Source organism: Hypanus sabinus, chromosome 16 (assembly GCF_030144855.1).
Source record: "Hypanus sabinus isolate sHypSab1 chromosome 16, sHypSab1.hap1, whole genome shotgun sequence".
Lineage (NCBI taxonomy): Eukaryota > Metazoa > Chordata > Chondrichthyes > Myliobatiformes > Dasyatidae > Hypanus > Hypanus sabinus.
Genome location: NC_082721.1, coordinates 16291997 through 16314482, shown reverse-complemented (window position 1 = coordinate 16314482; position 22486 = coordinate 16291997). Strand labels below are relative to the sequence as shown.

At 45.0% G+C, this 22486-nt stretch overlaps 1 protein-coding gene across 8 annotated transcripts in view; it reads left to right on the top strand.

The window, feature by feature from the left end:
- LOC132406030 (transducin-like enhancer protein 4) overlaps positions 1-22486 on the top strand; it is a 248613-nt gene that overhangs the window by 150402 nt on the left and 75725 nt on the right. The window contains exon 1 of one of the 8 annotated variants that reach the window (XM_059991190.1): positions 12164-12315. The exons of the other annotated variants lie outside the window; for them this stretch is intronic. Coding sequence (XP_059847173.1) covers positions 12187-12315 — 129 coding nt within the window. The 5' untranslated portion in view covers positions 12164-12186. Of the gene's footprint in view, positions 1-12163; positions 12316-22486 lie in introns of those variants that run through there. 8 annotated transcript variants of the gene reach the window in all.

Sequence of the window (22486 nt, the reverse complement as noted above, 5' to 3'; positions counted from 1 at the left end):
GCCGGTGATAATAAACCTGATTCTGATTCTGAAAATTTACAACAGGAGTTGTTACCTCAAAAAATACTTGCTGTGTATTTAATAGAGTACTTTGCAAAAGTCTTTGGCACATATATATAGTTAGGGTGCCTAAGACTTCTGCACAATACTGTAGTAATTTTATGTATTGCTCTGTGCTGCTACCACAAAAGACAAATTTCATGACATATGTGAATGGTGATAAACCTGATTCTGATATGGGTCTCTATGAGAGAGGGAAGGGGCAGGGAGAGGGAATTATGGTTGGAAAAAAGGGAAGGGTGAGGGGAGGGAGTGGCAAGCACCAGAGAGACATTTGCTTAGAATCAAGTTAGCTTGCTTGATGTCTCAGGGCTGGGTGTACCTACACCAGCACCAACCCCTTCTCCTTCTCCGCCACTGCCCCACACTCCTCCGGCAGGGCTCTACCCTTGCCATTCCCAGCATCCTTTGCTTCCACCAGATTTGCGAACTCGCTCTGTGCTCCATTTCTCTGCTGAGCAGTTTGATCCCCTGGGGCCAGGAAAGATGATATTCCACTAGAGTAGAAAACATCCACAGTGATTAAATCTTCAGGCCTGAATGGGGCAATTTAAAATTTACTCCGCTGTGGATTGAGGACGTATGTATAGCAGTTGCATTAGATAGTATACTGTGTAGATAGCTAAGATGCATTCTCTATTGATAAGCAGGGAGGAGTGTTGTTTGTTTAATATTTAAATACTATTTGAGATATATTGTAAATATATATTTTGATTGCTTTCTTTGTTGATTACATAATGCATTGCTATTTATGTGTAAAAGTACGTGAATGGCATACGTCATACCATGTCATATTTGCACATCTCTCAAAGTAAAAATGAAGTTAGACTCGCATTCCTGGCTCTCTTGTTTGCCTTTCAATTGCTTTTTGAGTTTTGGAGTTATAAAACATGAAATGGTTTTCCTCTCCCCCATCTCTCCATCTCTCCCCCCCACGCACCCCCCCCTCCAGTTTTCTGAATGGTCCTATTCACCTGCACCTGGACGATACCCTCCCAAGCTCTCCCATTCATGTACCGATCTGAAGTTCCCTTCAGTGTTACAACTGAACCAGCATCTACCACTTCCACTGGCAGTTCATTCCACACTGAGTGAAGTATTTCACTTACGGGTGAAGATTTGGATTGTCACTAAGGTATGGCCCAGTGGGTGCCAACTAGTGGTCAATATACTGCCCACGCTTGAACCAGCCCACTCAGCAGGGCATTGCCTGGTCCAGTGAAGACCCAAGAGACTGCAGGTGCTGGAATCTGAAGTAGCAAACAGTCTGATTACCCTGATCTTGACAAATGTTTCAACTTAACACTGATAATTTCTTCCCCCTTCCCTCCTGCCGCCGCCCCCCATGAATTTCTGCAGCGAATTGATTGTTGTCGTTGAATGGTGTTGGACGTTATTGGTATGAATGATGGTGCAGAAAATGAACACTTAGTCAGATTTACACCCAGAAGATGTTTGGATGTAAAAGGAATGAGTTCTTTTTCTCCACAGATCCTGCCCATGCTGCTGATTATTTGGGGCCTCATCTGTTGAATGACTGCACTGTTCTTGACCGCAGAATGCATCTTTTCAGTTTTTAATGTGATTTCTGACAGTCATGGGAATCTCTTCCTTGTACCTTGCCACTCTCTCCCCTTCTTTAAGGCATTCCTCAGAACTTGCAGAACCTTTGACCAGCCTATGTGTCCTCAAAGTCATGCTTATTTGGAAAATATTCTGGTAAAGGGTTTGGTGCTGTTTTGCATTAGATAGCATTTCTGTTGACCCCGACCAATGGAGGGCCTCAAAAAAAGGGCATTATTTATTGTGTGTCAGTACCTCCAGTTGAACTCTGTCCTTTTATGTTTCCCCCAGTCATCATTCTGAGGTTTTGTATTGCTATGTGCTCCTGTCCCTGCTCCTCGTATTCTCCTGCCCTGCATTACTGATTACTCCATCTCTCACCTGCTTCTCATTATTACCTGTGTCTCATTGTGCTCCACCTATCATCTGCCTCTCTGTTTATTGCTCGGTGTATTTCAGTCCTGTGTTTTCCCCTGTTTGCTGCCAGATTGTGCCAGTGTGTTTTCCTGAGCCTTTCCAGGATTTGTAATTGAGTTCTGTCTGTCTGAGTATTGCCTCTGCCTGCTTCCTGATTCTGGTTTTTCGAGTTTCTCTGGAATTTTTGATCTTCACCCGAACTTTGACGCCGACTTTATTGCCTCTCTGGATTTGCTACTCAGTTAATATCACAGTGCGCACAGTACTTTGGTCTGCGATTTGGTCGCTGCTTCAGCACCTTGACATTGTGTCACGTTAGACTACATATCTGCTGCCTTGCAGCCATACCCACCCATGGGAAAAGTTTCAGGAGTAAACCCCGAGGACAAAATCCGGAGCCAGGGTCCCTCAGGCAGTTTGATGTTGTTTACAACTTCACTCTGGCAACCTCTGCGATGACTCTGGTGCCAAGCTGTATCGGCGCTTGCCCTTCCCTTGGACTACGTTAGTGACTTTGAGAGGGGGAGTCTACTGCATGCTCAATAGCCGTTTCTTCAAATCTTCCCACCCAGGCTTGCACCCTGGAGAGGACACAGTTCACCAGAGGTGCAAACCCATGATCCTCTGGGATCGACAGCTGCCTTCTACTAGACTAAATAACATGATGACAACACTTAACATAATTTATTCACTATGAAATGCTTCAGGACTGCCACAAGGCTTGGAAAACATGACAAGAAGCACATATTTACTTGGAAATCCTGCAGTCTGGCATGTAGCCGACCATATTTTCTTACAATCTAAATGCTAGTGTCATGAGGTCATTGTCTGAAAATTCAGTTGTATAATACTGTTGTGTTCAGGTTTATTTTTTTCCAGCTTTGAAGGACAACAGTAAACAGGTTTGGTTTTGCATCACTTGGAATATTTGACTAGATACTTCTTATTGGGATCTTCCTCCCCTCCAGTGTAATTTATGCATTAGGGTATACAGGAAGATATTCATTACTGAGTGGTGGTTCTTGGGAAAACTTGGAGCACTTGTCCATTGGCTGTTCTTGGGGGAAGATGGAGCAAGGAATTTGATGGCAATTTCCCCCTCCCCCCACCACATCTATTTCTGACTCTGATATCTGACAGATGAAGGCCCCACAGAAGGACTGAGTTCAAGCTGTTGCTCTCCTCGATGCTGATGATTTCAAGATTCTGAGACATACTTGATCTGTGTGGGACTGTAGTTTATATTTGTCTCCTTTAGTTTTTCTGTGTTTTCTTTCTTCTTGTCAATTTGGCAGGTGGGCGATCCATTAGCCTTTGTTTGTGGGGGGGGGGGTTGTTGGGAGTTTGGGGTTTGCGAGTTTTGATTCTTTTTTTTGTGTGTGGGGGGCGGTTGATGTCTTTTCTTGCAATGACTTCCATGGTTTTTCTGTGTTTTACGGCTATCTGGAGAAGACAAATCTCGGAGTTGTATTCTGCGTACATGCTTTGATAATAAAATGAAACTTTGAACCTTACTATTTAGCTACCTATCACTTCCCCCTGCGACCACTCCTTCCTTTTCTCCTCTGGTCCACTCTTCTCTCCTATCAGATTCCTTCTTCTCCAGCCCTTGACCTTTCCCACCCACCTGCCTTCACCTATCACCTTCTAGCTAGTCTCCTTCTCTTCCCACTTGCCACCTTTTAATTCAGGCATATTCCCCTTTCCTTCTTGGACTTTAAGAAGGGTTTCAGCCTGAAGCATTGACTGTTTATACATTTCCATAGATGCTGCCTGAACGAGTTCCTCCGGCATTTTATGTCTATTACTTCGAAGGTAGTGTAGATGAGCCATTGTCATATTGAGTGGCTTGAGGGTATATAAACGACTTTCTCCTGCACCTATATTCTTATGTTCTTATGGTCTTCGCAATATGGCACTTGTCAGCAAAAGCAGCAGGCAAGTGAATTACTTTCCTGTATCTTCACTGCATCCACATCCTCGCCATGGTATCAATATATGTGCCAAGGGCCATAATCTCCAGATTACAGCCAACCCATAAACCCAATCTATGTTCTAGCCTTCAAAGAACATCCTCACAGAGTGGCCCTACCAACGCCCTACCCAACACCTCAGTAGAGAAGGAAATAACTTGGGCCTTGATCACATCTGTATCTTGATGCGGTGAGATGATATGGGATAAGCTGGCAGAGGAAGTAGAGGTGGGTCCGATTACAATATTTAAAAGCCATTGAACAGATACATGGATAGAAAAGATGTGGACAAATATACACAAATGGGACTGGCTCGGGCAGGCAACTTCATCGGTGTGGATGATTTGGGCTGAATACTTGTTTCTGTGCTATATAGCTCTATATCTCTGACAAAAACCAGTTGCATAGCAACATATTGGACACAAGATACATGAATGCACGCTCCATGAGGCTTGAGAACAGTTTGTATCACACTGTCATCAGACTTTTGAACAGACCTTTCATATGCTAGAGACGGTTTCTTGATCTCCCAGTCTATGGTGCCGAGGTCTTTGCACTTTCTGTGTAGCTGCAGCACTGTATTCTGTATTGTTTTTTTACGACCTCAGTTCATCCCACAATGAGGACATGCAGAGGAAGCTGCAAGTCGCACACAGGATTCTGGACAAAAAAGGGTTAAGTGACTTTGTACAAAAAAACAATGGAACTTCAAGAAGTAAAATATCTGTGCTGGGTCAGTGGGATGTCATACCAAAGCAATAATATTCCATCATGCTGTCCCCCATGACCCTCAGCTTTATTGTATTTTGTGAGTGCTGCACAGGTGGTGACCTTTCACCTCTCTGTCAGGTTACCTTTTCTGGAGGAAAGGTGCCAAATAGATTATTGGAATGGTTTAAGAATGCAGTAATTTAATCTTTCTGAAGGCCAAACAAGGCTTAATGTTATTTTTGTGGAAACTTTTTAAATGGTTGAGTTATAAGGAAGTTAAAAGGTAGCTCAGTTGCTGAACAAACATGTATTGTTATGCTCATGCTGTGGCTGCTGCATGCCTTGCCAAAATTATGCTGATAGAGATCTGGGGAACAGAAGGTCAAGGCAACGAGGCTCTCTGTAGGTGAACAGGGCACCACGGTAGCGGTTCAGCGCAACGCTATTACAGCTTAGGGCATCAGAGTTCGGAGTTCAACTCCGGCGTCCTCTGTAAGGAGTCTCTATACGTCCTTCCCAAGGAATGTGTGCATTTTCCCTTGGAAACCCATACATCTAAAGACTTACTAGGCAGGTTAATTGGTGATTGTAGATTCTCCCATGATTAGGTTAGGGTAGGGTTGAATCGGAGTTGTTGGGGGTTGCTGGGGTGGCACGGTTCAAAGGTGCAGAGGGGCCTATTCTATGCCGTACCTCTGAATACATAAATAAAAGCTGTGACTGTCCTTCCGTGATAGTCTGAAAATAAAGCAAGCACCCAGTTTGCCAACATTTGGCCTGTAGCCTTCTAATGGTTCAGGTGCTTGTCAAGATACCAGTGGGAGGACCCGACTCCTCCACCACTGCATTCCAGATCCCAATATCCTTCTGAGTAGAAAATTAAATCAAAATATGCAAAACATCCAGTATGTCAGACAGTGTGTGTCGAAGGAGAAAGTAAGCATGAACTGTTCCTCCTTCCCTAGATGCTTCCTGACCAGCTGAGCGTTTCTGTAGTTTTCTATTTTTTTCCTCAGATTTCCAGCATCTGCATTTCTATTTTCTTATACTTCAGATCTCCCTCTCAGTCTGTTCCCCCTTACCTTAAAGCTAAGCCTCTGTAGTTTTAGACAGCTCTGCTCTAGGGAAAAGTTTCTCTTTACTTACACCCCTTATTGCTTTCTGCCTCTAAAGGGTTTTTAATGTCCTCCAGCCCTGTCACTCCATGAAATAGACACCTTCTCCAAATCAAGTCTCACATACAACTGGGCTTATTCACAAACGGGTTTATTATCACTGTTTTTATGAGGTGAAATTTGTTGTTTTGTAGTAACAGTGCATTGTAAAGACATAAAATTAATACTGAAAAAAATTTTATTAATGGCAGTACCCTTGCCAGGATCCACCCTGGACCCAACGTATTGATGCAGCTACAAAGAAGGCATGTCAGTGGCTATACATCATTAAGAATTTGAGAAGCTTTGGTATTCTTGCAAATTTTCTACAGATGTACCATGGAGAGCATTCTAACTGGCTACACTAGCTTCTGGTATGGGTGTTGCTACTGCACAGGATTGAAATAAGCTGCAGAGAATGGCAAATGTAGTAAGCTCCATCGTGGGCACCAGCTTCAGTGGTATCCAGGGCATCTTTGTGGAGCGATGCCTGAAAAAGGTGGCATCTGTCATTAAGGACTGTCGTTACCTAGGTTAAGCCTTGTTCTCATTACTATCATCAGGAAGGAGGAACAACTTCTTCCCCTCTGTCATCTGACTTCTGAATGGGCATTGAATCCATGAACTCGTACTTTTTTATTTCTATTTTTGCACTACTTATTTAGCTATTATTTATATATATATATATATATATACTTACTGTAGTTCACATTTTTCTATTATGTATTGCATTGTACAAAGACAAGTTTCAGGACATATGCTGGTGATATTAAATCTGATTCTGGTTACTTTCAGATTTGCTCCCACACTCCTGAGGTGCCTTTCCCTACAACTTTGTCTCTCTCCCACTCCAAGCTTGTATTTTTTTTTGGCGCCCACCCTAAAAGGCTTGGTGCAGGATTTGCATGTTAACCGAAGCTTCAGGGGCGGTTTCTGTCTTTGAATGACGCTACACAAATGCAGGTTGTTTTTGTTGCGCTCGATCCAGCCCAGCCTGAGAGCAGAATCCGGGCCATGTTTTGACATGTGTCGCGGGCGGGGAGCAGTGTGGTAAAGCTTACATCCGCGACGGCCGAGCGGTGATGGGAACATGCAGCAAATGAACAGTGGTTAAAAGCTGATATGGATTAGCTTTATTTGACAAGCAAAAAATGTGGATGCAATTAGCCCGAGGTGACGTGAGGTTTGCATGCCAAAGAGGTCTCATTTTGTCACACTGAAAAATACAAGCTGAGTTTCAGTCGTTTGCATTGAAAATGAATTGGTACCAGTAAGTGAGCAGACGAAGAGGGAGGGAGGGTACGAGACAAATCTCAAGCACAAAGCACCAGGTCACTCCTACTCTTATCTGTGCCGAGACTAATATAAACTTCAACGGCAGTGTTTAATTCTTCACAGCTCCTGGGTTTTTATTACAGTATCAGCCTGATGGTTATCTGACAGAATCAATACAGGATCACGCTGGAAACAAAATGCATTCAGACAGATGAGATCAAACCGCAGTTTGGAACCGGCAACTGTTTTGTTTTCCCACTTGGCACTAGTTGGTGGCGGTTGATCCAGGGTTTATGCCTCAGCTGTCCCCACCAGCTCCAAAGCGCACGTTGCCGTGTGCACAAAAACAAGGACAAAGTGGATTTATTATCAAAGTCCGTACATGTCAAACCGAATACAGTTCTACCTTGAGATTCATTTTCTTGCAAGCACTCACAGCAGAATAGAGGAATACAAGAGAAATGAATGAGAAACTGCGCACAAAAGGCTGACAAATGTGGAAAAGAAGGTAACTGTGCAAATACACACAAAAGTAAAATCAATAATACTGAAAGCTTGTGTTGTAAAGCTGTTGAAAGCAGTTCAGAGTTGAGGTGAGTGAAGTTATCCACACTGGTTCAGGAGCTTGGTGGGTGAAGGGTAGTAGCTGTTCCTGAGCCTGATGGTGTGAGACCTGAGGCCTCAGATGGCATCAGCAGAGAAGGGCATGGCCTGGATGGTGGGGACCTTTGATGATAAATACTGTTTTCTTGTGGTAGCGCTCCTTGTAGATGTGCTCTGCGGTGGTGGGGGGGGGGGGGGACTTCGCATTGGGCCGCATCCCCCACTTTCTGTAGGCTTTTACTGTTCTTGGTCAGTGGTCCCCAACCACTGGGCCGCAAAGCATGTGCTACCGGAACGCGAGGAAACGATATGACTTGGTGATATGAAATGATAGGAGTCATCTGCACCTTTCCTCATTCCCTCTCACGCCCACTGTTGGAACTTGAACACTCGCGAGGTCATGACCCACGGGTCATCCATGTCAGCGCGGGAAGAAGATCAGCTCCTCGAGCTTGCAGGTGATGGTGGGCTGAAAAGTATGTTTGACGTAACATCTCTGCCGGCATTCTGGATCAAAGTCAAAGCTGAATACCCTGAGACAGCCACAAAAGCACTGAAAACGTTGCTTCCATTTCCAACATATCTCTGCGAAGCGGGCTTTTCTGCAATGAACGCAAAGAAAACTAAATTGCGGAATAGACTGGACACAAGGAACCCCCTTTGAGTATCACTGTCTCCCATCACCCCTTGATAGGACTGTCCTGTTGCAGGGAAACAAGCCCAGGGCTCCCAATGATTCAGTGATATTGTTGTGTTGTAATGATATCATGTTCATACAGGGAAAATATGCGCTGTGTGTTTAATATTAAATTTGTTAGATAAATCCTTTTAGAAACAAATTTGAGTGTATTAGCCACTTATAAATGACTTAGTTGACTTATCACCTATATTCCAGTCATGATTAAACCCCCCCACATCACCGGTCAGCCGGTCCGCAAGAATATTGTCAATATCAATACCAGTCCGCGGTGCAAAAAAGGTTGAGGACCCCTGTTCTTGGATATTGGTGTTTACGTACCAGGCCGTGGTGCAACCTGTCAGGACACTCTCCACTTTGAATCTCTAGAGGTTTGTCCGAGTTTTAGGTGACACGCTGAGTGCAGAGACCCAGTGGCTATATTTGGATTGCATTTAGCTGTATTCTGAACCCACTTCTGGAATTTTCTGTTGAGTGAGCGGCAGGAAGGTGGAAAAATTGTCCATTTACGACAGCCTCCTCGAGCGTAGCACCTGGAGGAAACTCATACATTCACGGGGACAGCGGAGTTGAACTCTTGACGCCCCAAGCTGCTACGCTGCCATGACCTGAGGAGGCTATTGTAACTGGACAATTTTGCACAGTATGATTACAGCTTGGGGGCTTCGGAGTTAAGCTGTTCTCTGTAATGAATTTGTAATTTTTCCCCGTGAATGCGCGTGTTTCCTCCAGGTGCTTCGGTTTCTTCCCGCTGTCCAAAGCCGTACTGACTAGTAGGGTAATTGGTCATTGTAAATTGTCCTGTGTTTAAGCTGGTGTTAAATAGGTGGGGTGCTGGGCGGTACAGTTCATTGGGCCAGAACTCTTTATTTTATGCCGTATCTCTATATAAAAATAAATAATAAAGGCCTCCACAATGCCCTGCAGTGCTTACTGCTAGTGGTACTGCTGCCACACAGTGCCAGAGACCAGGTTCAACCCTCACCTCAAGTGCTGCCTATTATAATAGGAGTGTACGTATTCCTATTCTAATCAGATGGGTTTCTTCCGAGGGCTCTAGTTTCCTCCTGCATCCCAAATATGTGAGGGTCAATTGGTTTAATAGGCCACCACTAAAGTGTGTAGACCTCCAGCGTGATAGAATCTGGGACAGGGAGTAGATAAGAGTGTAGTGGTTGATGCTTGAGTGTACTCGGTGGCTGAGTGGTCTGTCTTCACACGGAGCCTCTCCTTGACTCGGAGTCTGTTCCCTCTCAGGGTGAATCACTGGTATGTGGAAATAAGCAACTCAGCAAGGTTGACCTCGGTTTTTGGTTGGTTAGGAAATCAGAAACTGGTCCCTGAGACAGAAAAGACTGAAAAACATTGACAGAGTAGATGAAAAATGGCTGTTTCCATTTTTTCCATTTTCCACTTTCCATTTCCACTGGAAAATCAAGAACCCAGGATCATTGTTTCAAGACACAGTTTGGCTTTTATGCAACTCAACTGGGGAGATGTTTCCATACACAGGGGCCTGTAAATATTTAAGGTTCTTTAAGGGATGTAGGTACCCTGTCATTGTGGCTGAGATTAATTTATTGGCAGGAAATCTAGGAAATGGGAGCGGGGGGTGGGAAGGTGGTGGGTAGTGTAAGTCGACGAGTCACACAATCAGTCACGATGCATTGGATGGCTGACAGACTCATGGCACTGTAAATCTACTGTTAAACACAAGCGACTGGCACGGTAGCGTAGTGGTTAGCAGAACACTTTGGAGTACAGGTGGCCTGGGTTCAATTCCCGCTGCTGCCTTTAAGGAGTTTTTACGTTCTCTCTGTAACCATGTGGGTTTCCTCCCGGTGCTCTGGTTTCCTCCCAGTCCAAAGATGTACCGATTGGAAGGTAAATTGATCATTGTAATTCGTCCCGTGATTGGGCTTTTAAATTTGGGTGTGGAGGAGATAAGATTGCTGGACAGCGTGGCTCAAAGGACTGGAAAGGTCTATTCCACATTATATCGCATTTTAAAAAAATAAAATGCTTTTGTTAGCAATGTCTAATTTCAGTTGGTTGGCAAGCAATAAAGTAAATAAGTAAATAACTGGCTGGCTGATCAGATCTTGTTGCTTGTTATTTAAGCAATTAATGATGGCTGTCACCTTTTTGAGCGTTGGATTTTGAAGGTGTTGTCAAAGCTAGGGAGGCTAGTGCCCATGATAGAGCTGGCTGAGTCTATGACCCTCTGCAGCTTTTCCAATGCTGGGCATTGGTGCCTCCGTACCAGATGGTGATGCAATCAGTTAGAAAGCTCTTCACCAAAGTTGCTTCTAATTTGTAATGACCTGTGTGTGCAGAAATCTTGTGCTGTGCAATATTTTGCCCAGGAACAACATGCGCGCACAGCTATGATGAGGTCCGAGTTCATTCTCACTGGAAAGGGCAACTGAAATAGTTAAAAAAAACAGTTTGCTTCTGCTGTTGGTGCCTTGAAGGCTAAGGTTACCAATTCTCCAGGATTTGGCTGGAGCCTTTGAGCGAGAATGTTAAACCACAGCATAGCATCGCAGTGATTTAGTGTGAAATACAGTTCTTTGATCGGGTATGTTTTCGTGGTTCTTAAAGTGCAGGTGGTGGATGATTAAGCTCCATAAATGGGGAGGTGGGAGATGATCCAGGGGTATGCTTACCACAGTTGTCAACCCAGGAAAGGAGCCTGGCTTTAGAGCAAGTCTCAAGAGCAGCAGTATAAAGTGTACCTGGACAAGGGCTCTCTGTCCTCTTGGTGGGAGGGGGTTGATGGTTAACACCGCCTCAGGGGAAGTAATGGAAGCTGACATAATAGCAAAGTTTAAGAGGAATTTGGAAGGGCATGTGAACAGGTATGGAATGGAGGAATTCAAGCCATATGTCAGCAGCTGGGATTAGTTTGAACTGCCATTATGGTTGACTTAGTGGGCCGAAGGGCCTGTTTCTGTCTTGTTGTTCTGTTCAATTATAACAGACCCCTTTGTTAAAACATGATTCAAAGGAGGGCCACCGGATGAAAGGGTGTATGACAGCAGGCCTGCCCTTGTACCTCTCCTGAAGGTGCAGGCTCTGCTGTTTCCATGGGAACCAGTTCCCTTCAAGGCCCTCACTGTAAAGGCCATAATTAAATCAAAAACCTTGAGGGAAAGTGTTACCCAGATATTTGACTGCAGCAGGCATCACGCTTATGCACACAGTAATTGTCTGCTGCCAGAACCGCGGTCACTTTTCCTTTCCTTCAGAGAAGGGGAGGAAGAGCGGTTGTCTTGCCCCAGTAGCTAACAGACGGGTCAGTTTCTCCAGGGTTAACACCTGGGGTTAGTGCAGTCTGCGATGGAATGCAAGGAGGGTGAGCTTGTAAAGGATATGTATTTCATTAAAATTGGTTAAGAACGTGGACGAACAAGTTCAGTGAGGCTTGGCTAGTGTCACCCGGCAGCTGTTTACTGCTTTGTGAAAAGCAGCACCTCCTGAAGGTATGTGTGGGCCCGGGGAGACAGATCAGAATTCATTCAGAGAAGCTAATTGCCCGTAACAGGAAGCAGGTCATAGGTGGCAAAGCAGTTACCTGCCACAGACTGCAGTCTCGAGGCACTGACTTGTAATCTTATCAGCAAAGCTTGTTATTTCAGAGCTGTGCTGCTGACGCACCTCAAGGTACGGCTGATGGAAATCTGGTGGACGCAGTGTGTGGCTGTGTGAGTCAGTCGTGGGGCGAAGTTTCATGCCAGCAGTTGGGTTAACCGCCATCCTTGCAGTTGGAGCTGGCGTGTGCAGCAGCGTGGTGTGCGTCCGTGGCCCATCGCCTTCCTCGGTCCTGACCAGGATCAGCTGCCTCTGGGGAGATAGCAGGGTAGGGATGGGAGCGGATGCTTCGGGAGGAATGTTTATTCTTGGTCTGTTTATATCTGGGGGAAGGAATCTAATCAAACAAAGCCTTCTAAGTTGCGTGCAGGCCGCGGAGAGGTAAGGTTAGCAGAATTCATGAGGGGTGTGGTGTTTTACAAGAGCATCAAATGTCTCTCCCTGAGTCACTGGGCAGATATCCAGCATCACACCTGCCTGGTTTCTGCTTGTTTTGAAGGGCTTCAAGTTGTGTCGGGAGCTGTTTTGTGTTAAAACAGCCCTTTGGATGCCAACACATAGTATGTCTCTCTACTGCTGCCAAACCACAAACTCTAGAGAAGGGCTGACACATCGGTAATGATATCTTGAGCTTTCTGGTGTGCTGAGAGAAAATGCACATTTTAAGTGGCAGCTGTACCTGTTCGCTCACTTTTACGGATTAATTCCCAGCGGGTGTCTGTGAAGCAGACTGGAGGTCAGGGCTGTGCTCCAGAGGAGTCACTTGAGGGCCTGTAAATCCCGTCAGTCATCAGGTTACACAAGTGTCACTTGCATGGGTAATACAAATGCAGTGCTTGCTCTCTGACAATCAAGGCAGAGCAGGAATTTCTGCTCCGTGCACAGCAGCTGTGTTTCTGGGAAGCACATTGCATTGAAAATGGTTGTAACGAAAGCACTTGCAATTGTGGGCACCTATCGGGACAACCTAAATCTCTGTGGCCAGTGGAAGTACTTTGGGTAGCTTAGTCATCATTGTGCTCTAATGTTATTAGAGAAATTTTGTCCTGGCTGGGTACACATAAAAATTAGAAACACCTTCTTAATATGTTCACACCTATTAAAGCCTCCTTAACACAAGAGATTCTTCAGATGTTGGAAATCAGAAAGGGGCTTGGTCAGAAGCATTTTGTGTGATACCCTAAAGCCTCCTTAACCTCCGTGCATTCCATTATCACGACATCCATATTCTAATCCCAGCCACATTTCCTCATTCTCCTCTCTTTCTCCCATATCTTTACCTCCTTAAGCTTCCTTGTGGGATTCCCATGAAACTTTCTCCTATGATTCTTCCGGAACCCATCCTACTAGTAAGCTGTAACCCAGTTTGAAAGCTCAGGTCCTTCTCCAGGGACCTGAAGAGCAAATCCTGGTTTGTTATGAAACACTGTGTTATTGATGGAGAAACACAGATTGGAGAAGCTGCTTTTCTTGGGGGGTGGGGGTTTAAACTCACGTTATCCTTTCTTCTGGGCTGATAGCAATAAAGAGCAAAGGATTTCTTCCACCATTCAGGGCTCCAAACAGTCCTTGCAGTTGAGGCAACACTTCACTTGTGAGTCTGTTGGGGTCATCTATTGCATCCGGTTCTCCCGGTGCGGCCTCCGCTACATCGGCGAGACCTGATGCAGATTGGGGGACTGCTTCGTCAAGCACCTCCGCTCCGTCCGCCACAACAGACAGGATCTCCCGGTTGCCACCCACGTCAACTCTGCTTCACATTCCCATTCGGATATGTCCGTACATGGCCTCCTCTACTGCCATGATGAGGCCAAACTCAGGTTGGAGGAGCAACACCTCATCTACCATCTGGGTAGTCTCCAGCCCCTTGGTATGAACATCTAATTCTCCAACTTCTGGTAATTCCCTCCCTCTCCCTTCCACCATCCCACTTTCACTCTGCCTCCTCTTCTAGCTGCCTATCACCTCTCCCATGATTCTCCCTCTGTCTACTACCCATAGTGCTTTCCCCTTACATTCCTTCTTCACCTCTCCTGCCTATCCCCTACCTGCTTCCCCTCCCCCACTCCTTGATCTTTCCTCTGATTGGTTTTTCACCTGGCACCTTCCACCCTCCCCCCACCTTCTTTATAGGGCCCCTGCCCCCTTCCTTCTTTAAGTCCTGACAAAGGGTCTCAGCCCGAAACAATGACTGCTCGTTTCAACGGATGCTGCCCGACCTGCTGAGTTCATCCAGCTTGTTTGTACGTAAGGATTTCTTCCAGCTTCCTTGGTCCTAACAGCCATGACCGAAAGCTCCAGCTGATCTGGCCATTGACACAGTTTGGTGTGAGCAAATTTCGTGGCTCTTTCCCCATAATAGAAGACTGACTACAGCCTCAACAGCACCCATGTCTGTGCTTTGGAATGCCCTTAAAGGTACAAGAAAGGCAATGTGAAACATCAACTCTTGTGGCTGACACTTGAATTCTGTTCTCTTGTTTCTTGGGATCCCATTCTATAATAAGAATCAGGTGGTTCCTTTTAAGTTAAGTAAGCCTACCAGGCTGGATTAAGCTTAATGTTCCTTGTACCATATACCTTCTCCCCAACACTTCACTCACACCTGCACTCTAGCTTTGCTGTCCTTTGAAGCCAGTTGAGCTCGGTGTGTCACTGGTGTAGAGCAGCCCTCAAGTGCTGGATCTTACGGCCCTTTGGGAACTCACCGCTGCCAAAAGCATTTGAATTATTCTTCAATACAAATGTCTCTCATAATCAGAGACATGCAATAAGCAGCTTCATTATTAGCTTCAATATTTTTTGAGAAATAAATTCTTTTGAACAGTCTTTACGTCATACTTTACCAGAATTTAGTTAAAAATTGGAGTAAAATGAAAATAAAGAAACCACCTGAACTTCAAAAGCAAGAGATTTTGCAGATGCTGGGAATATGTGTACACACAAAACGCTGGAGGAACTCAACAATTCAGGCATCGCCTAGAGAGCGGAATAGACAATTCAGGGCCAGGTCCTGATGATGGCATTCAGCCCGAAACGTCAACCATTTCCCTCCATAGATGCATCCTGACTTGCTGAGCTCCTCCAGCGTATTGGGTACGTTACCTGTACTTGGAATTCAAACTGTGACCCAGAATGAGATTGCTTTCCCTACACCAGCCTTGCTTTGCATTTTACATCCAGCCCCCTCAGCTCAGCATGTTTATATTGTGCTGCCGACCCCGTCACCAGAGGAGGGAGTCAGCATTCCGCTACCTGACCTCCAGGTATTCTTTGATTGCAGTAGAAATTGGAGATGAGTTGACGTATGGGGTGAATATTGCCAACAGGTAATTTATGTTTAGAACACTGTGTGACATCTCCTTCCTCCACTTGTTCCTGACTATTAAGTTTATCATCGTTCTGACAATGGCAGGTAAAACCATAGGTTGTTAGGTTACTGTAAGGATAGACCAGTTGCCTTTTAACGAGTTGCCTTTTGTAAAGTCTTGGGTAGCACTGAAGAGTTTTTGAATCCATAAACATTATTATCTCATTTCTTTGCCCTCTGGCACTTGCAGAAGATTTACACCAGCTAAGTAAAAACAAAACCGTGGCAGGATCCCATATGGTTGCCACAGCAACGGGACACAGGTCACGATTTAAGGGCTGAGTCTGTTGAGCGTGACATTTGCCTGGATGTAATCCTCAGTGAGGCTCTATAATCAGCACTGAGCTGTGAAGGCTGGGCAGTGAGAAATGGTTGTGATCATGACTGCCTTGCTCAGGCCAGCCAAGCTAAGAGATGCATTGATCTAATTCTGGCAGCCTCTTCATCAGATGAATTTAGTAGCACAATTCTTTATCCTGACTAAGTTGGTGGTCTTTGACCTCCTGTTCCTTGGAAGCCAGATAAGATATTTTGACAGCGTTTCCATGCATCAGAGCACGTAATCTCTGGGATTGCTGAACCACAGGCAAGTCCAATTAAAGGTTGCACCCACAAACTTCATTTCCTGTCAGAAAGCAGTGTCCTCCTGAGTCACCAGTGGCCTTGGGAGCCGACCTCTGACCTGTGGGCTGTAGACGGGAGATCTGTGGCCAAAGTAAACAGCCCAATAGTGAAGTTTTCCCATCTCAATCCATTGAATTGGAGCTTTACAAAAAATCTGTAGCCAATCTGTGGCTGAATGTGAATAAAATAGGCTACAAATGGCTGAATCATTAATTGTAGGTGGAGAAAATGGGGATGGAATCCAATGGATAATGATTTTGCTTGATTTATGAGTCCTAAAATAACAGGATTTAATCTAAATTCCAAGTGTCTGTTAGTAATTTTCAGGGAACTATAAAGTGAGCTTAATGACACAAGAGATTGTAGATGCTGGAATCTGGAGCAACAAACTATTTGTTGGAGCAATTGAGTGTGTGAATGTAGTATCTTTTGGGGAGGGGGAAGGAGTTGCTCTTTTGGATCCCGATGCGAGGTCTCAACCTGAAACGTCAACAATTCCCTTCCTCCCATAGATGCTGATTGACTCACTGACTTCCTCCAACAGATTGGTTGAGGTGGTAATCTTGGGTGGGGAGATTATTGGGGAAACTTGAAATTTGCTCCTCTCCACCATTCCCCATTCCTTTCTCCCCCTCTCACCCTACCTACCCATCGCTTCCCTCTTGTGCTCCTTCCCCGTCCCTTTCTTCCATGGTCTTCTATTCTCTCCTATCAGCTTCCTCCTTCTCCTGCCCTTCATCTCTCTCACCAATCAACTTCCCATCTCTTTACTTCATCACCTCCCCATCTTCTGGTTTCACCTATCACTCAGCTTATACTTCTTCCTCCCCTCCCCACGTACTTAGCCTGACTTCTCCCCTTCCTTTCCACTCCTGACAAAGGGTCTCAGCCTGAAATGTCGACTGTTTACTCTTTTCCACAGATGTTGCCTGGCCTGCAGAGTTCCTCCAGCATTTTGTGTGTGTTGCTTTGGATTCCAGATTTTCTTGTTTGAGGTTGCTAATGCAAAGAGCTACCCAGAGGAGGGTAGTTCTAATGTAGATGAAGGCAGTATCAGTAGTGGTGAAAGGCAGGAGGTGTTGGAAGTGGATCTAGAAGGGATTTCTGAAGCCAAGGAGACATCCCCCGATGTTAAATTCAGGACATGAGGAATGGATTCGCATGTGCATTAGTGATGAAGGTGTTAAAAGAAAAAATAAATGCTTTATTTGTCAACATGTGCACCAAAGCATGCAGTGAAAATCATCCCTTAAAATGTCAAATTAAACCAGTGAGGATTGTGCAACTTGCTGTGATTCTTGCGACAACAGCTCACCAGCCCTAACCATACTTCTTTGGAATATGGAAGGAAACCAGAGAAGCTGGAGGAAATCACGGGGCGAATGTGCAAACTCGTTACAGACAGCGATGGGAATTGAACATCAAGCAGTAATCACCGGCGCTGCGCTAAACGATACACTGACGTGGTGTTGATGGATGATTGAAACATGAAGATTGGGTGGGGTGCAGCAATGTTAGGACATTAACGACTATGCAGCTGGAGTAACATCTCCAAGAAGGACCACAGCCTTGTTGCAGGGTTTGGAGGCTTGCGTGCCTGAATTATAGTGGCATTACGGGTGGTAAGTAAATAAGCTGGAGTAACAGCAACTAAGCTTTGAAGCAACAGACCCCCGTGTCCAAGGTGTGTACAAGGCTTTCAGCAGCAAGGAATTGAATTAGTGGTGGCAAAGAAAAAGAAATGGAGGTAATCTTTGTAACAGGGTGGTTGTTGGGCATTTCATCTGCTTAGAAATTAATTTGGCTATTTAGTCATTAATTTGATTAGTGTTTTCAAGGAACACAATTCCCTTGATCCACCCCGTCTTAATATTGCCAGTCACTAGCAACATTGTTAATGATTTATTGATTTTCCATCGATTTATATGCACAATTAATGGAATAGAAAGAAGGCAAGAATGATAAAGTCTTATTCCTTCTCTCATAGATTGGGTACAATAAAGCAATCATGCAAGGTAATTATTTATTTGCAGCTCCGATGAAGGATCTCAGCCCAAAGTATTGACTCTTAATTCCTCACCACAGATTGTGTCTGATCTGCTGAGTTCCTCCAGCATTTTGTGTGTCTTGTGCTGGACTTCCAGCATCTGTAGAACCTCTTGTGTTTATTCATTCCACTGCTTTATTGGCCTTGCCATGCAACCTCCTTCATCCCTAGAGTGCTCCAAGATATCTGTGCTCTGATCGAAGATTTTTGTGAATTCTCGATCTCCATTGCTGCGAAGTTGGCAACCATACTTCTAACCATTCTTGCTAAGGCCAAACTTTTTTTCGAGCCGCTGGTTAAAACTCGTCTCCTTAAGGAACTGGCTAAGACTCATTGAGGCGGCCTGCAGATAGTGAACTCCGAACTGAACTAAACTGAAATGTGCCTTTTGATTTTGTGTTTTATATCCTGTGTTTTTGTTTGTTTATTTTCTTGCTACCTCTTGCATTTCTCTTTGACGCCTTTTTATTGTGCGGCTCGGTTCGATAGTTCTTTGCTTCATGACTGTTTGTGGGGAAGACAAATTTCAGGGTTGTAAGCTGCATACGTATTTTGATAATAAGTGTACTTTGAATCTTTGAGTCTTATCCAGGCCTGGGGCCATGTAATTTGCATAGCAACCTTTGTTTTAGTAACTCGACTAACCATGCTTTGCAGCAGTGCAGAAGAGCTTCTCTGAAAGCACAACACACTGAACCTTGAAGTAGGTGGGCCACAGCAGCAGAAGACCACAGTAGGTTCCAACCCTGTGCCTATTAAAGTGGCCGCTGAGTGCAAACGCAGGTTGTTAGGTCAGCCAAGACCTAACACTCACTCTGTGAGTGGAAGTTTGACGCCTCTTTGGGATGGCGAAGAGGACCTTGTGAATGGGGAAGACCAAGTTGCAGCAATTTCTGTCCAGCGTGCTCCTCCCGACGCACCACCGCCAGCTGCGGATGTAGCCGCTTAACTACGAGCAAGCATCTCTTTGCACGCTCATCGGGGCAGCTGATGAGCACAGCTGATCCGACCCATCTAAACTCCAAAAAGGTGACTGAAAATAGTCTGCTGGAGCTGGCAGAGCGGCAGAGCCAAGCAACTACTGAGGCAGCTGGTCACGATGACCTTCAGTGTGGTGGAAAAAATGCCGATGACTCCAGATGATGAAAGGATTGATTCCACAAGTCAATATTAATCTTGCACTCTTAAAGGTGAGCTGTCGAATGGGCACGACAGCCATAAACTGTCCGTGTATGACAATTAGTAATGCCTTGCGTTTGTAGCAGTTACTTTTCTGGGTTTCTTTGCTTAAATAGAAACATATAGCTAATGATCAGGGAGCAAAGTGTTCTTTTCCTGTGTATTATCTACCGAGCTGCCAGCCTATGTGGTGCATGATTATAACATTTAAGAGAAGTTTGAGAGAACATATAACATTTAAGAGAAGTTATAACATTTAAGAGAAGTTTGGATAGAAGGGGTATGGAGGCTGTGGTCCCAGCGCAGTTCAATGGGAGTAGGCAGTTTGAATGGTTCAGAGCAGACTAGATGGGCTGATGGGCCTGTTTCTGTGCTGTACCTTTCTATGATTCTATGGATATGAAAAAGCCTAGGCAGAGCGGATGTGCAGGGGATTTTTCAAATAGTCTAGCATCCAAGGACACGGTCTCAGAATAGAAGGACATCCCTTTAGAACAGAAATGAGGAGGAATTTCTTCAGCCAGAGGATAGTGAATCTGTGGAATTCGCTGCCACTGGCCGCTGTGGCGACCAAGCCACCGGGTACATTTGAAGCAGAGGTGGATAGGTTTTTGATTCGTAACTGCAACAAAGGGAACACAGGGAATGGGGTTGAGTGAGAAACTAAATACCATGTGGGTGGCGTGATAGCGCAGTGGTTAGCACAACGCTTTATGCTACAGGTGGCCCCGGATCAATTCCCGCTGCTGCCTGTGCGGAGTTTGTGCTTTCGCCCTGTGACTCACACAGTCCAAAGGCCTACCATTTGCTAGGTTAATTGGTTAACCTATATCTCAATAAAAATTTTAAAAATCGTAAAGATAAAGTCTTGATTGAATGGCAGAGCTGATTCAATGGACCAAATGACCTAATTGTACTCCTTTGTCTTATGGTATTCCCTTAGTAATTTTTGGCATCAACTGCGATGGAGTTATTTGCCACCTCTGAAGAACTAATGCTTCCCTCCTCCCTTAACCCTAACACCTCTGCTAATACTTTCCATTGGTGTGTGTACTTCCCAGCCCTTTGCCCCCTCCAATGACTTCTTGCTGGACCATCAATACCTGCTCGTTCTTTACATTTGGGGTCAATTTTCCTTGAGGGCCTTCAACAATGATGGGATGCTGTTTGTCTGTCAGTGATGCGATCCTCAAACGGCTCCACGGAAACCCATGTCTATTGATAACAGGAGTCAGTGTCTGGAAATCAAGTGTAGGCAAGTACATTCCTTCTTGGCCTTATAACCAATGGGTGGCCCGGTGCAGCAGCGGAAAGTTCCGCTGGCCTCCCAACTCCACTGACATGGTTTCGAACCTCACCTCGGCTGCTGTCTGTGGGTGTGGTAGGTGAAGTAGATGATGTAAGATGCCCCTACTGTGTGGGTGGGGTGTAAAATGTGGAGGAGATTGATGGGAATATGCGGAAAATAAAATTAGCTGGGATGGGACAAAAGTAAAAGAAAATAGATGTTTGATGATTGGTAGGTGAAAGGGCCTGTTTCAGATTTAGTTTCATTCACTTCTCACACAGATATCAAACGCATAATCAAATGCGTCACTTATGCTAACAACCCAAGGATGTGCTGTGGGCAGCTTGCAAGCGTCACCATGTACTCTGATGCCAACCCAGCATGGCCACCCAGCTTGGCAGAAAACAGAGAACACAGCAGAGCAGAACTCAACAAGCTCTTTCCTCCCCCACCGACCCACAGACGCAGACAGTCCTCCATTCCCCAGGACAACCCTCCAGTCTCCAGGCTTCAGCCATCGGCTTCGACTTCTATTATTGTGAATACCACTGCCTTTATCAAAAAGTCCAAAATTATTAATTCATTGATAGCAAACAAATGGACTCACTCTTTCTAAACTGGATGAGAAACATTTCTACATAGATTCTCTAAGGAGTGGGTAGCTATAATGATAACAGCTTACTACAAAATTTGTCTTGCATCTGATATCAATGCCCATTGCTTCTGTAAACACTGGCTCAATTAATGAAGTATACTTAAGAGGAATGTGTGAGATAATTACTTAAGTGCAAACCTCTCATTTTTATGTACTAAATGGTACAGATGAAAGATGTTGGGTGCCTGCTTAGTGACTTAGTGAAATGTTATTTTGGCTATGGATGAAATGTCTGTTCCATCGAGGGTGGAGCAGGGTAGTGCTGTTGTCAACACGAGGAAGAGTGTCCTGGGACAGCCGGTGGGCTGAGGAATGTACTGTTTGCAGCTTGAAGTTCTTAAAGTGTGGGTTGAGCAGGATATGGGACACGTTCAGGAAGCTGCCTGATGGTTTCGGTTGGGTTTAGCGTATGTAAACGCTGCTAGAAATGCGAAACGTCTGGTTGACCTCAAAAGTAAATATCACCCATTGTACTTGAAAATAGGTCAGCTATTCGATGTGGTTTTTACCTAAACTTTGAACACTTCTGAAGCTTCATATGGTGATCCAATGCAATCTCTGATTATAACTTTTAAGAAGTTAATTTGGCTTGGATGAGGGATGCAGGAAACTGCAGGTGATGGGATCTGTAGCAATAAGTAATCTGCTGGGGGGTAGGTGCTCAGCAGGTGAAACAGCACTTGTGGGAGGAAAAAGATTTTCGGCGTTTCATGTACAAACCCTGCTTTGGGACAGCAATCTGCGATGACTGAGCAGCAATGATTTTCTTTGCTTTAAGTAGGGTATTCTGTGCTTTTCAGAAGAGTTTGTCACTCTTTTGGTTCCTCTCCTGCGGTACTATTGCCCAATTTTGGTGCGTAAAGGGTTTATGTATTGCACTGTACTGCTGTCACGAACAAAAAAGGCAAATTTCATAACGTATGTGAGTGATGATAAACCTGATTCTGCTCTGGGTTTCTATTGTGGACTGAGAGTGGGAAGGGGAAAGGGAAGGGGAAGCACTAGAGCGGGGGTCGGCAACCTGCGGCTCCCGAGCCATTTGTGGCTCTTTCACCTCTGTGCTGCGGCTCCCTGTGGCTTTGGGAAATAATTGGTCAGTATTTAATTAAAATGTATTTTATGTTAGTTTGTTAGCTTTTGAAATGTAATTATGGTGATCTTGTACATTTCCTGCCACATCCGAAACGGCTCACAATTAGCCGGCATTCCGGCTAAGGGAGATAGCCTACGGGGGTTTGTGAGTACGCGTCTTTTGCAGCATCTGCGTCCGTGGGGG